This window comes from Cynara cardunculus, assembly GCF_001531365.2.
Source record: "Cynara cardunculus var. scolymus isolate 2C chromosome LG 15, CcrdV1, whole genome shotgun sequence".
Lineage (NCBI taxonomy): Eukaryota > Viridiplantae > Streptophyta > Magnoliopsida > Asterales > Asteraceae > Cynara > Cynara cardunculus.
In genome coordinates, this window is record NC_037542.1 from 16223725 (window position 1) to 16239529 (window position 15805).

At 34.0% G+C, this 15805-nt stretch overlaps 2 protein-coding genes across 2 annotated transcripts; one reads left to right on the forward strand and one right to left on the reverse strand.

The window, feature by feature from the left end:
* Positions 1 to 1559: 1559 nt before the first annotated feature.
* On the forward strand, positions 1560 to 5905 carry LOC112527489 (ATP-dependent Clp protease ATP-binding subunit CLPT2, chloroplastic). Its single transcript, XM_025138173.1, has 5 exons — positions 1560 to 1848; positions 1952 to 1990; positions 2066 to 2175; positions 3976 to 4155; positions 5535 to 5905. Exons 1-5 carry the CDS (start codon positions 1622 to 1624, stop codon positions 5690 to 5692), a joined length of 714 nt encoding a protein of 237 aa, XP_024993941.1. The 5' UTR covers positions 1560 to 1621; the 3' UTR covers positions 5693 to 5905.
* Positions 5906 to 6971: 1066 nt separating this feature from the next.
* On the reverse strand, positions 6972 to 8542 carry LOC112528293 (protein DETOXIFICATION 56). Its single transcript, XM_025139292.1, has one exon. It carries the CDS (start codon positions 8466 to 8468, stop codon positions 7026 to 7028), a length of 1443 nt encoding a protein of 480 aa, XP_024995060.1. The 5' UTR covers positions 8469 to 8542; the 3' UTR covers positions 6972 to 7025.
* Positions 8543 to 15805: the final 7263 nt, after the last annotated feature.

Consider the following 15805-nt stretch of genomic DNA (forward strand, 5'->3'; position numbering starts at 1 on the left):
CCTTATAACTTGAGTACTAAAATTAAGCCTCCAAAAAGAATATGGGCTTCTTTTCTTACAACAATATGTAGCCTAAAATGTAGTCCAATAAGTAACTTGCTAGCTTCGGTCCAACATTAATAAATTAAAAGAGGAAGCCCAAAAAAAAGGTGGCCCAACAACCACAACCAGCGACCAAACAACAGCCATTGTTGGTCACGCCGACAGCCGAAAAAATAGGCCGTTTGGCCTCGTTTATTCATCGTTTTCGATAATTTTTTTTGCAAAATCTCTAGAAAATGATTTTCCTCAACCATAGAAACAAAAATCAACGGAAACCATCAAGTATTGAGTCTCATACGCTCGTTTAAAGTTAAGGTCTTAAAACCACTCGAAAATTAGTAAAAAAACTCAAAATCGAACATTCAAAACTAAAATCTGAGACATAAGGATACTAAGGTTTTATAGAGGACCTAAAAATGAAGCCATCCATATAAAGAACTCGAAATTTGGTTGAGYATTTTACCTCCAATCGTCAATAAACGGAGCTTTTCGAACCCGAACTTCAACCTCCAATTTCTCTTTCGAAACTCAACGAAAGTTCGGTTTTCTTGAAACAAAAGTGTAGAGCAAAGTGTTGGCTACATAGATCTGTTTTTTTTTTGTCTTAATAGTTGAAAATTCAAACTGATATAAAGCTTTAAAGGAGATGTCGTTTTTATGTTTCTGAATTTGCAGATTTGATGTATATTTACAAAACAGGTCCTTCTGGTTTGGACCTGTTAACCTCTGACCCAACCCTTAACTATTATAAAATAGCATCCGGCCCCCAGGCTCTATTACTTTTGACATCTTTACACATTTCACCCTTAATATGACATTTTCCTTCATTTTTAATCCAATTTTCAAATATATTTATATTTTTTTCCAATAAAATAAAACTCATTTTATTTTATTTTCCTTGTTCTTTTTGTTTTCTAATTTATTTATTTACCTCATTTTGGGGTGTCACAAGACATTAGACCAATCTGTAATTAGCTATATCCAAAATTTTAGTATTTTATTTGCATAAATCTTCAACTTTCTTTTTTGAGTTTGTTAGTTTTTTTTTGTTATTATTTTGATTTTACTTTGTTTAAATATAAACACTTAGTTAACATGTAAAATGATATACCAAAACTTGTAAACACAAACCCATTGGGCTTGTACTTTGTTTGGGTTGGTTTGGATTGAGTTCAACATTTTCAACCTACAAACATTGAGTTGAGTTGTTCAAATGTCTCTAATCCAACCCAAAAACAACCTTACTTTTAAGTATCTTATTTTCCATTTCATCAAGTATTTAATTTACTTATTGTAAAAACCTTTTATTTTATTTTCTTCCAATTTCAAAAATACAGAAATAAAAAGTGTTATTTTTAACAAATCTAAAGAACCATATCTGTAATGGGCCAAATTGGACCAAATCAAATGCTTGTTAGTCTTCGAGTATTTGGGCCTAACTTGTTGAAACATGAGGCCTAAGTTGCCGCAAACGACGTCGTTTGATAGTTCATCTTTCTTCTTCCCCTCCTGAAAGTGGTCAACCAAGATACCTTTTTTCTTACCCAAAAGAAGCTCATTTTTTTCTCAGGGGACAAAAATGGCTGCTCACACACTCTTTTCCTTTGCAACTATTTCCACTCGATGTTCCCATCATGATTCCATAAAACCCGACCCGTTTTCTCAAAATCTCCAGATACGTACTCACAAGCTACAAAGTCAATGGTTAGCCATTACCAAACTACCTCTTCAATCCTCCAATCTTCAACCCTGTTTACCCAAGACCCGACCCATCGCCGCCACTGTTACATTCAGTCTCCCAACTGCGTAAGTTCTTCTTTGTTTAATTTCAATTGCATGAATCCAAGATTGAATTGTTAAATTTGGGATGTGGGTATTCGAAATCAATTTGGGTTTTTTGTTATTGCAGGAATCCAGAGAGCGCTAATTCAATTGAAAATGCTCCCAAGTGAGTTTTTATCTTGGAATTGTTCTTGTAAAATTTGCTTCGAAAACTTAGGGTTTCTAATGAACATTATTTTAGATGGTCGTTGAAAGGAATAAAGTCTTTTGCCATGGGTGAATTGGAGGCAAGGAAGCTCAAGTTTTCAACTACTGGTACTGAAGCTATTCTGATGGGAATTTTGGTCGAGGGTTAGTGCCGTTTTCCTTTAGATTTGTGGGTTTTTAATCGAAATGCTTGTTTATCGGATGCACATTGTGTTAATTTTTAAGTATGACATTATAAAACTGATCATTGTAACTTCAATAATTAGATATCAGTTTCAATACGCACATCTAATACAAGGGCATGTTTGTTAATGAGCTTCAACTTATTCGGTCAGCTATACACGACTGTGTGATTGTTTGGTAGTGGCTTAATGATATAGAAAGTGACCCTGATTGTTAGCAGCTTTTAATTGGCTTACATCGTATCTGGTCAGCTATAAATGAGTGTTTGGTAGTGGCTTAATGATATAGAAAGCGGCTTATTCAGTATGCTTCCTAGGGAGGAGCTTTATGCAGAAAGCCAAGTTTTTTCCAAACCTACCCCTCCAATTAGAAAACATGTTCCTTCCGTCTGAGAAAAACCTTGCTAAACAAAAACCTTCTCAATATATACACACTGATTAATCCACATAGACAGCTTTATTCATACAAGACTTAATGGAAAGCCAACCAAACAGCCCCTTATTTAGTAAGCTTCTAGGGGGAGCTTTATGCAGAAAGTTTTTCCAATCATGTCTCTCCCACTTAAAAAACACGCTCATTCCATCCGTGAAAAAACCCTCCCAAACAAATATCTTCTCAATCTACTACACAAACAGTTTTATCCATACAAGGCTTAATGAAAAACAAACAAACAACCCCTTAATCTATGGCTGAATTTGCATCCAATCAACTTAATCAAAGACTGCATTTTTATCAGCTATCCAAGACATGTTTTCAACTCACAGGTGCAGAACTTTTTTGATGTACCTTACATCTTGCATACCCATCATTTCAAAGGCCTTTTGATACTTCCTTCAACATCAAATAAGTCAAAACGAGTTTCAACATCTAAGCAAACGATTTTGGACAAATAACAATATATCATGTATAAATTAAAATCAAGTCTCCTTCGTCCTCGGCCATGGTTTTAGAAATCGTGTGAGGCTTAAGCCTCGAGGTGCGCCTCGAGGCGAGGCAGCCCAAAACCGCACCTGAGGCGGCGCTTCTTGGACCCTGGACTTTTGTGTACATATATATCTGCCTCAGGGCTACGCCTTGGACTGCCTCGAGGCCCGATTCCACCTTTTACAACCTTGTTCTCGCTACAACTAATTAGCCACAAAATTTATAAAATTAAAACAAAAGGTGTACATATCCCACAAAGCAAGCAGTTACCTTGATTTTCTTTCTTGTTTTCGATGTGCTTGTAGAAAGAAATTATCCTATGAAATCTCCTCTTTTAAACTGTCTGATTACTTTCTTTTAGATTTCATTTTCGATGCTGTCCCGTAAAATATCGTCGCCCATCATGGGTTGACTGATTGACTGTCTCACACAGCAGACCCTGAATCGGGCATTCCTGACTGTTGTCGTGATCTTGGTTACAGCCTTTGCAAGCATTTTGACAATTTAGTGAAGTGACTAAACAAGAACTTGATAATGACTTTATATGTCATCTAAACAAGAACTAAAGAGGGACTCACCGAGCTAGAAGTAAAGTTTGTGTTTCTTGATGAGGATGAGTCCGACTTCGAGTTTGAGAGGCAGACTTCAAAGGTGAAGTCGTGAACTGTGAAGGAGGCTGTGTTGGACTTGATGGAGGCTGTGATTTTTAGTCTAGTTCTAACCAATCCAGAAATATTGGTTTAGATGACATCTAAGCCCATTCAGTATTGCTTATTAGTAGCGGTCGGGCATTAAGGCAATTTAATTTCATAATTTCTTTTCTCTATTTATTTGCAGGAACAAATCGGGCTTCAAAACTACTGCGTGCAGATGGGTTTACACTTTCCAAAGTGCGGGAGGAGGCCATCAAATTGATTGGAGAACCTGACTATTTTTATTTCAGTCCCGAGCATCCACCTCTGACTGAATCAGCTCAAAAGGCCCTCGATTGGGCTGTTGATGAAAAACTGAAATCAGGCAAGTCTCTACATTTTTGCCAACTTTTTCGCCTTTTGCACCTTAAAGTTCTTTCCTTGTATGCGTTGCGTATTATCTTGCTAATCTTTTCGTCCAAAAAGTGTCCACTTTAGAATCTAGAATGAGTTGGAAGTACTTTTTTATGAACAATTTATGAACAGCACGCAAATATTTTAGAAATTAGGAACATCATGGAAACTCTCTTTGGAAAATGCAAGGGAAATAAACCGAAACAAACGAACCCAATATTTAAGATGTACACACACTTGATCTCTACCTTAAAGAGCAGAGATATGATAAATATTTGAAAAGTTGGTTAGGATAAAGTAGTAAATGCAAATAGAAGCGGATACAAGAAAGACCGCCAATTTAAGGAAACTACCTATTTGTTAACTACTTAATGAGCTTTATGGGACTCACAGCTTATTCGGTCAATTATATATGATTGTTTAGTGATGGCTTGATGATATAGAAAGTGGCTTATTCGGTAAGCTTCTAGGGGAGAGCTTTATGCAGAAAGCAAAGTTTTTCCAACCTGTCCCTCTCAATTAAAAAACGTGTTCTTTCTATCTGTGAAAATATCCTCCCAAACAAAAACCCTTCCAATCCATATAGACAGATTAATCCACACAGTCAACTTTATCTATACAAGACTTAGGGCTTGTTTAGTAGCACCTAAATGAGCTTATCGAGACTCGCAACTTATTCGGTCAGCTATACATGACTGTTTGGTACTAGCCTAATGATATGGAAAGTGGCTTATTCAGTAAGCTTCCAGGTGGGAGCTTTAAGTAGAAAGCCAAGATTTTTCCATATCTTCCCTTCACATTTAAAAAACATGTTCCTTCCATCTATGAAAAATCCCTCCCAATTCTCAAACATAAACCTTCCGAATTTATACAAACAGATTAATTCACAAAGACAACTTTATCCATAAAAGACTTGATCGAAAACCAACCAAACAGCTCTTTATGGAAAACCCACCAAAAAAACTCCTAGTCTAACTTATCAACCCTGTCTCCCCTCTCCACCTCTCCGGTTATGCATCCCCGCTCCTGGTTTGCTACCCAAGTTCTTTGTCTCCAAGAGCTCCTATAAGAGGTTATGTCCTCGGAAATGCCAAAGTGGAACAGAAATGTTGTTTGCTAAAACTTCCCTCTTGAATCCTTGCAAGATGTGAAACCGAGGATTTTTGGTGCACGAGGGTTACTTTTAAAGGAGGCGTATGGCTTCGTGCCATTTTCCTTTTCTTGCACGCAGCTCATTGTTTTTACATGATCACAAATCGTTACGAGATCTTTGACCTTTTTGTGTTTGTAGTTTCTTTATCATCAAAAAAGAGAATTAATCTTTCTTTGAACTATATGCTAAAAATTTAGGCGATGATGGAGAAATTACAACATCTCACCTTCTTCTTGGAGTGTGGTTGGAAGAGGAAGCAGCAGGACACAAAATAATGGCTACTCTCGGCTTCAACGACGAAAAAGCCGAAGAACTCCGCTCTGTAATTTCTAAACCTGGTTTTGTTGAAGAGTAACAACTTCATCAACATGCATTGTTATCAAATGAATCGCCATTTTTTAATCCGGTAAATGTCGTTCAAGTTGTGATAATCTTTTTTTTACCATTCTTGAAAAGTGTACAATCAAACTTAGCATCCGATTCTCACTCCCTTTGCCAGTTCATTAACATGTTTTTGTAGTAGAACTGTAAATAACCGACACCAAAACTAGTTTCTTGGGTTTTCTGCCATGGGATATTTATGGGTGCATTTGGTACACTGGACAAGAAATGACAAAATGGAACAGGGATCATTGTTCCATATCTGACAGGAGTTTTATCTGGAACAAACATGAACAAAGTAAAACAAAGTGGAAGAGGCGTGTTCCACCCCCACCCCCACCCCATGGAACAAGGTGGAACAGACTTATATTTTATCAATCTAGCCTCAAAATAAAACCTAATTCTTTTCTAAAATATCAAATATTCCTCATTAAAGGTAAATTGGTAATTTTTTGGAATTTAAAAACCAATTTGGATTCTTTTGATGATAAGAGTTCCTTCTAAAAGCCATCACTTAAAGGGTATAGTGTAGTGGAATCATAGTTTTTATAAAATCTGGAATCATTCTTACCCACATAATTGTTCTTCCTAGTCACTGCATTAATGATCCATCTATGTGGGCCCACTTTTATGCATATCTTATGTTAATGCTTTCTTTGAAACATATATCTAATGTTAATGCTATCCTATTTATCATGCACAATCATGTCCTGCCTTTGGATCTATCTTGATAGGTGTTTAGATTGAAAATATACCCAGAGATTTGTGAGCTTAATTATAAACTCTAATCTTCTTTGGTTGGTTTTCCATTAAGTCCTGTATGGATAAAGCTGTCTGTGTGGATTAATCTGTCTACATGGATTGGGAAGGTCTTTGTTTGAAAGGGTTCTTTAATAGATGGAAGGTGCGTGTTTTTTAATTGGAGGAGCTGGCTTTCTGTAAAAAGCTTCCTCCTAGAAGCTTATTGAATGAGCTACAAATCATCTATAGTTTACCGACTTTCTATATCATTAAGCCACTACCAAAGAGTCATGTATAACTGACTGAATAAACCACTTTCTATATCTTTAAGCCACTACCAAAGAGTCATGTATAGCTGACTGAATAAGCTACAAATCCCATTAAGCTCATGAAGCTGCTGATAAATAGGCCCTAACTTTTACTGTGATTTTAAGTTGATTTGAAGATTATTCGGCCGTCTGCTTACTGTTATGCAAAAATGCAGGAAAATTCCAATAAACAAAGGCTTGTAAAGGGCCTAATCTATTGGTTTATATACAATCTTGTTTAAATTTGTTACATTTTGCTCATTCTGTGGCCATGTTTTCAGCAGTGGCTGATATCTTGCCGCCTGCATCTTCGACAACAAGCCTTTGTGCTTTTTCGGCTTCTTCAGCCCAATTAATTCTCGAAACGAACATCGATAACAAAACTAAACAACCGACCATCCCGACTAAGAACCCTATTAGTAGTCCTTTGAGTCCCATATGAACCTTAAAAGCTAAATTTACGCCTAAAGGCAATGCTAACAGGTAGAACCCTCCAAGGTTTGCGTACATTGCCAACCAAGGCCTGGCGGTTCCCCTTACGATGCCGCCACAAACCGCCAATGGGAAATTAACCACCTCCACTAAAGACATCCACAGCATGGCGTTTTTCGCACCCTTCACAATCCCTTTATCATGGCTAAACAGAGCACCCCACTTGCCTCTAGCCAACACCATGACTAGCCCACCAGCTAAACCTGCAACCGAGCTCAACGCCAATGAGGTGTACGCCGATCTGTACGCAGGTCCCGCCTGGTTCGCACCGAGCTCGTTGGAAACACGAATAGACGCACAAGTGGCCAATGAAAGCATTACAGAGTAAAGCAAGTAGTCAAAGTTTAGAACAATCGCGATCACCCCAACCGCTTGTTTAGCATTTGGGAGCTTCCCGGTTAGTAACACCAAGATTTCGTAGCACCACCATTCGAGGCATGTCGTGAGGCAACACGGCCCACAAAGTTTCAGTAATTGGATCCAGTCTTCAATCCCTTGGCTCGTCCACCCACCTTCTTTCCATTTTCCACCCTTTCTGAACTCCGTCACCATTACATAGATCACAAGCAGAACGACAACCACAAGATCGGTGATCCAAATGGCCATCGACACCCCTTCGAAGCCTCGGGTTTTTGTGAGGAAAATGTTAACCGGGACATGAAGAACCACTGCCAGAGCCGAGGTTAACATGATCGGAACTGTTATGCTCTGTGAACTCAAGTAGGATTTCAGAGGACACAAGAAGGAGGTGATCATCAAATCTGGTAGGAGATAAAAAAGATACCTCTTTGCTTCAATACAAATATCTTCTTGTTGGCCAAAATAAACGAGAATTGTATCAACATTTAGCCACAAGAAGCAAATACAGAGTGATGTTAATAGCAGCAAAGAGACCATCATGGCTAGTGTCTTGTGGAGGAGCTTGAAGTTCTTGGCTCCGTAGGCTTGACCACAAATGGGTTCCATGGCACCACATAGACCGTTCAAGACCGAGAAACCGGTCACATTTGCAAACATGAACCCAAGCGTACCGCTGGCTAACTCGAGCTCACCCAGTCGACCAAGAAACGCTGTCGTGATGGCTATCTTTGCAAACCACGTTAGGTTCATTGCCACCAATGGAAAAGCAATCGCTTGCTGCGTTTTCAGCTCGGAGAAAGCCGCTCCGAGGAGTTTTTCTGGCCGCCGGTGGGGGATTTCTTCTTCCATTTTTTATGGTATTTGGAGTTGGAAAGTGTAAGATTTATGTCAATGAAAGCTATTAATAACAAATATATAGAAAGATTGGGTGCATGGGTTTCGTGATGTCAATAAACTTCTTTAAAACATATGATTTAACTTTTTGATTTTTTTTTTTGTAAAAATGTGACGGAAACATGTGACCATCGTAATAAGAATGTACGAATATGAGAAATGTGATAAATTTGATGGTTTATTTTCGCGTAACGGATGTTCTTTTTGTAAGAACTCTGATTTTGTAGCAATAAAATAACGTATAAAGAAATAAAAAGCTGTCATTTCTTCTAATCTTCTTCGATTCTCATGTATGTGTCGTAGTAAATGTAAGACCCGAAAGTTCAAAACAAGAAGTTAGCCAAATAACTTCGAGTCCAACTTAAAACCATAGTGAAAGTTATTGGCAGTCCACAACTTAAGACTTATAAGTAACTTACAAATCCCATTTTCCATTTATGTAAGATGAGTAGTTACAGTAAATATAAAGTAACGAAATGAATTTGAGTTAAAGAATTTCTTAGACTTATTTAAAACGTCCAATTAAAATAAGACAACAAAAAGTGCATTGGTATATGATGAGATGATAATAGACATAGGGTATATGCTTATTTTATAGATCAGAATATGTTTATTGTTATAGTGCATAGGAAAATCCGAAAAACATGTATATGTATATGTATATGTATATGTATATGTATATGTATATGTATATGTCTATGTAGAGGTAGGTTCAGTTGCAAACTTAACTTCAATTGTGAACTAGAGTAAAACAAGAAGACGGGATATTTAACATGAATTGTGTATCATTCATCATGAATGTTGTAAAAATCCACGTTCATTATTCATGATGAATATAGAGAGGTGAAAACACGTGTCGTGCTTTCGTTTGTCTTTCAGTTCACAACGAAAGTGCTTTAGCCTATAAAAAAAATAGTAATACCCACTTTGTCACATTAAAAAATGTTGTAGCAATTTGGCAAGTGGGAATGAAATCGATGTTCAAGATCATGATAACATTATTCTCTTAACATGCAACATTCCTATAAAAACTACATTTTCTTTTCATTAATCCCATGTTTCAATTCCACATTATATAACCATTTTACCATCAATACACTCCCATCTCCCATTAACTAAGAATTTTCAATTCACGTACGTAATGTAAGACCTACTTTTTGATGCTTTTAAAGTAGTTTACCGACAATCCAATCTGTTAAATGGTTGGGATTTCTTTCGGTAGATAACGTATGCATATAGAATGGTTCAGTTGTTATGCAGTTTGGACCAATCTGTTTATTTAGTTGTCGTGATGATATATCTGTTTAAAAACTTGTAACGTTAGAGGAAAATGCTTAAATAATTGTAGAAAAAAAAATAAGGGGTCTGGACAATCATGCAACAATCTTTAAAAACAAGTGCAAGTGCAACCACAGGTGGACCTCTTGTCTGTGTCTTAAACCTTTAATCCTTTATGGTTCATGATACCATTCTTTGGCCCCAACAGATTTTCAATTGCATAAAGAAAAGGATCATCATTCTTGAGCTTCTGCAATTATTGCATTCACCCCTCAAAAGCTTATATACATTTGGAACGCATAATCCATATATGTTTATTGATCTATTTATAATAGTTTAGTAAACAATATTCGAATGAGATTTAAATATAAGAATATTTAAGCTAATTTTATAAGATTTTAACAGGGGTTATTATTCATACCCTTTTTTTACCCAGATATCATGTTACCTCTTACTCTGTACCTCACCCACATACCCCTTATAGGATGAGGTATGAATAGAATTCATCTTATAACGACTTACATGAAGATGACCTCACAGGTTTTTCGTAATTTACTGTAAAGAAAAATCTGAATCTATTACCCACAAGACATCACCTGGTCTGTTCTAAATAAGGAAGAGTCCTGTAAAAAGAATTTTGCCAATTAGGAATAAGGTGCAAATTTAGAAATTCATTTGACAATTGTACGAGTTTGGGTACAAATTTAGAAATTTATTAGACAACTATTTTTTAGGCTCAAAAGTACTTATTGTTGATATGAATCAATATGAAGTGTTATTTGTAGAAGCGATATAATCAATAAAATTTGGCTTTTATAAAAAATAATAAAAAACAAATAAATTATTTCCAACTTATTTATAAAGAACCAGACAATGGAGGTTATGGCTGGTTGAAAAATTAACATAAAAATTTGAAAAAAAGATATGCCTATATTAATATCAAATTAACTATTTAAAAGTTCTTGTTTTTTTTTTGTGTAATTTCTTTCATTCAAATTTTTTATTTAATTTAATTTAGGTTTATTAACGAAGTAATTTAATTTAGGTTTAACAGTATAATTTTTTATAAAGATAATGATTAAATATTTTGTTAAAACTCAATAATTATCCTAATTATATTTTAAATTTTTTATATTTAAAATGAAATGTTTATCTTGTATTTGATTATGTTTATTTACAGTTAGTTACATAAATTCGAATATAGAGCTTTAATAAGTTATACTTACGTACAATGTACTTGTAATCTTGATTTTTAAGTAATATGCATCAATAAACAGAGTACTTCACATATAAAAGATAATTTTTAAGAAATTTTGTCAAATAATTTATAATATAATATAGATAACTCTAATGATTTTTCTTAATGCAAAAAGTATTGGTGAATTTGAAACAAGTTAAAATGATGGTTGTGAGTTAGCCCAAATTGAAGTTGGGCCTGGGCTGAGTGATTGCTAATGCTTAAAAAACCAAGTCAATATCATTCTTCACTCCACATCTTTGGGTTGGCCCAAGCCCATATGAAAATATAGCTCCAACAAGCACGAAAGTCGTTGCTTCTTGCTTTCGAGCCAGCCTCTTTTCGGGTTTCCATACCTTGAGACTTTATGTTCATAATGATCCACACTTTGACACCTGAGATTCCGTAACGAGTAGATACTTCCGTAGGAGCATAATCTATTTTATAAAAGATTGTATTAAATCGAAATGATTTACGGGTACGTTACTAGTATTTGATAAATAAACAAAATTAGACGTATACGTTCACTCTGTAAGAGCTCTTTACTTCGGTTTTAAAGAGAAGGAATCCCGACAAAAGAGTAAGAGGAAGAGTCAAAATATGAAAAAAAAACGAAACATGAGGTTTGTGGTTTGTTCCTTCTGTTAGATATGGAAAAGAAAACGTTTTATCTGCAATAGATGACTTCTTGAGTTAATACTTTCATTTCTTATTCAATTGAGTACGTTATTAATTATTTTAAAAAAAGATCACGAACTATTATTTGGTTTTATGATAACTTAAAAGCCTAAGAGTTTATATAAAATAATAGCATCCCGGGTCAACCATACTAGATATTGTCTGTTTTGTTCACATCTAGACTCACAATTTTAAAATATGTCTCATAGAGGAGTTATCCAATTTCTTATAAGACAACCTTAGTTCCATCCCCAACCAATGTGGAATCTTACAATCCACCCTCCTTGGGAGCCTAACATCCTCGCTAGCACACTAGTCCGGTTCTCGGCTCTGATACCATCTGTAACATCCTGAGTCAACCATATTAGATGTTGTCTGCTTTGTCCATACCTGAACTCACGATTTTAAAAAGCGTATGATAGAATAGGCATCCAGTTTCTTATAAGATATCTTTAGTTTCCTCCCCAACCGATGTGAAATCTTAGAGATAACTAACAATGATTAGGTTTGCCAATGAAATTGAGGTGGATTTGGTTGAGTTTTAGATGAATTATTAGATGGAAGAATGATTAAACTTTTTTTTTAAATTAAAAAATTCTACATAAATGATCAATGATTATCATTTGGTCTTAAGTTAGTCTGGTGTGGACTCAAATATAAATCGTTGTATTTTATATCTCTTTAATTTTCCAATAAAATCTAGTACTTTATTTCCTGAAAAAAGTCATTTTCTTTTTGAACGTGTGTTACACAAATATATATATATATATATATATATATATATATATATATATTGATTAATCTGGATATAATCTGGAGTCACCGCATTTGAACCTCCGTGGGTACAAGGGGATTTTTATTCTCCATTGAATTTGAACCTAAGACCTCCTGTTACTTTTGACCTTTAGAGCCAAGTTCAAACCAATCAGGCATCACCCTTGTGGTTAAATGTTCCACAAATATTTATTATGTATTACAGTCAAAACTATTATACATATTATATAATCTTTTCTTGAGATGGGTTCATGACAATTGACAATACAAGAAACTTCAACGAACACTCATGGGTTAGTAAACGACAAATATTGTAAAGTTGAATCCTTTTTGGTTTCTCCAATCTCTAAATCATTTGATCAACACAAAATACATACATGAATACAAAAAAACCCCGAAAACCCATGATTTAACGCCTGTAAATATATCGTATACGCAACTTCATATATATATATATATGTATGTATATGTATATGTGTGTGTATTTTGTATGTTTAATAGTTGAAAATGACTAATAAAAAAGACGATACTGAAAGGACAATGTACGATAACCAAGGTTTTTGTCACCGTCATCCTTCACATGGGCATCATATCTCTCTAATTTGTGATTAACCAAGTTAATTTAATAATAATGTCTTAAATTAATAATATAATAATATTAAATAAAGAAGAAAAATTGGAATTAAAGGTCTCAAAAAATGAGTTAACAGCGTAAAGGGTGGGGAGGATTCCACTGCCAGTCACATGCTAACCGTGGTCCACACTAGGGTTTACTTCACCATTCAAAATCATGCTTATTATTTTATTAATTAATTAATTAATGAATTAGTTTCTTTAATTGAAAATGACTTTCATCTTTCAATATTATTTTAACTATTTTAATCATCTTTAATTACATAAAAACATGTTATGGTAAAAGATTTAATTTTATCTGACAAATATTTGAATAACGAATTTGAAAATTATAAGGAGCTCACAAGTATAACTATGTATTCATGTGAAACAGGTTGTTACATACGTTACAACATCTCCAACAGCCATGATGCTAGGTATGGGAATGGGGCGGTGACCACAATCTCCGTTCCCGCCGGGAAATATAATCACATCCCCATCCCCAACGGGGAAAGGGGATTTTTTTTTCGTTTATATAAGTTATTTTAAATTAAATATGTGAGAGACCATACATGTTTAAATCTCAAACATTTTCAATAAACCGAAAACCAAAATGAATTTAATTTAATACAAAAAAACCACAACATGATCATATAAGAACTAATAACCTAAAACAAAAAAAAATTCAATTAAATCCAATAAAAATTAATGTCACATGTACCAAAAGATATTGAGTAATGTAAAATCATATCGAGTAATTGCATTTTGACTTGATATCGAAAATATTACATACTAACATCCAAAAAATAACAATTTTAGATTATAAACCTAGTTAGAAAATATGAAATTACGAACTACCGTTTTAGTTGAAATAGATAATAAATATATTATGGGTACGGGCAGGGCGGAGAGTACCATACACGTCCCCGTCCCCATCCCCGGTTTGAGACAAACGGGGATCCCTGTCCCCATCCCCGACTGGGGCGGGTGGACCGGATTCTCCGACGGATTTGGGCTCATTCCCATGCCTATATGATTCTATTTTAGAGATCTGAAAAAAGTTTGTTTAAACATATATATTAAACTCTCTTTTGAAATAAAGTAAAATACAAAAAATAAAAAAGAAATCTCCAAATTTTAAAAAAATAAAATATAAATATTCATTATATTTCACTGTTCTTTCTCTTCTTAATTAACGACATATGATTGGCGTATATTAATTAGATGTTAATAAATATGGACAAAACATGAAGATTATAAAAGGTGTTTTGGAATGGTGTGATAAATTAGTTATTTAGCCCCAAAAAATTGAAATTCTGAAATCTTGATAATAAATAAATAAATGGAATAAGTTAAATATTGGTTGTTGGTGTGGTTTCTAATTAATTAAAATTTGTATGAATTTCTTATTGAAATATATATTTATTTTTATCATGCATAACTTGGGATATTATGAGAACAACTTGTTTTCATAATTTTGAGACCACAATTAACACATAAATTTTATAGTATTTTTGCTATGATGGGGTTTAATGTTATTTTGTGACTTGGATTTAATGTATTGATAAACATATATTTGTTTCATGATTTGTGTCTTTCATATGTATTCGTTTCACAATATGAATTTTTTTAGTTGTTCTTTTTGTTTCACAAACACATAAAAAATGTTCACATTGTGAACCGAATATATATATATATATATATATATATATATATATATAACAAACACACAATGAAAAACAAATGTGTTCATCAATATACTAAATTCAAGTCACAGATGAAAAAATAAAAATCACATGAAATAGCACACAATAATGCACCAGTTCTCAAGGTTATCACAATTTTATGGGTTCTCAAAAGAAGACCTCTATATGTATATATATATATACATACATATATAGAGGAGCAATCAAATGAAAATCACCCTCATTTGTAAAAACCATACAAACCACTCTTATACATCACTTTCATTGTTTAATCTTATAAATTTTTTTCATGAAATTGTTTAATCTTGTGAAATTGTTTCATATAATACTTTTTTTGATGAATTTGTTTCATATATTGTTATGAAATTGTTTTATATAATATTTAATGAAACTGTTTCATGTATTTCTCTAAAATTAAAATAATGAAGATGATAATATCCATGATTAACACCCTTCACAATAAAAATGGTTAATCAACCTCTCATAATTATAAAAAAAAATGAACAAAATGAAAAATTATGATTGGTTGAATGAGGTTTTCACGGTTTTTACAAATTGGGTGGTTTTTATTTGAACGCTCCCCTATATATATATATATATATATATATATAGTGTGTGTGTCTAGGGTTGGGTTCTTGTAAGACCAATCTGTTTCCGTAAGACCAGTGAAACCACAAAAATAACACTGAATCCTTACAACATAACACTAGGAAAGTACAAAAAAAAAACACCCAACCTTCACAACGAAACATTGTGAAGGTTTACCTACACAGTGTCTTGTTGTGAAGTTTCAGTGTTATTTAGGTGGTTTCACTGGTCTCACAAAAACACGAGTCTCACATGATCCCAAGTTTGTATGTATATGTGTGTGTGTGTGTGTGTGTGTATATATATATATATATATATATATATATAGGGTTGGGTTAGGGTGAAAATGAAAATTATTCTGAAAGGTAAGAAATGATTTCCACACTTGGATTAATCTTAATTGAAGATCAACAATAATG

Coding starts and splice junctions, on each gene's coding strand:
- LOC112527489 (XM_025138173.1), top strand. CDS start 1,622: ATGGCTGCTCACACACTCTTTTCCTTTGCAACTATTTCCACTCGATGT. Junction 2,176..3,975: donor GATGGGAATTTTGGTCGAGG/GTTAGTGCCGTT, acceptor ATTTATTTGCAG/GAACAAATCGGGCTTCAAAA. Junction 4,156..5,534: donor TGATGAAAAACTGAAATCAG/GCAAGTCTCTAC, acceptor CTAAAAATTTAG/GCGATGATGGAGAAATTACA.
- LOC112528293 (XM_025139292.1), bottom strand. CDS start 8,468: ATGGAAGAAGAAATCCCCCACCGGCGGCCAGAAAAACTCCTCGGAGCG.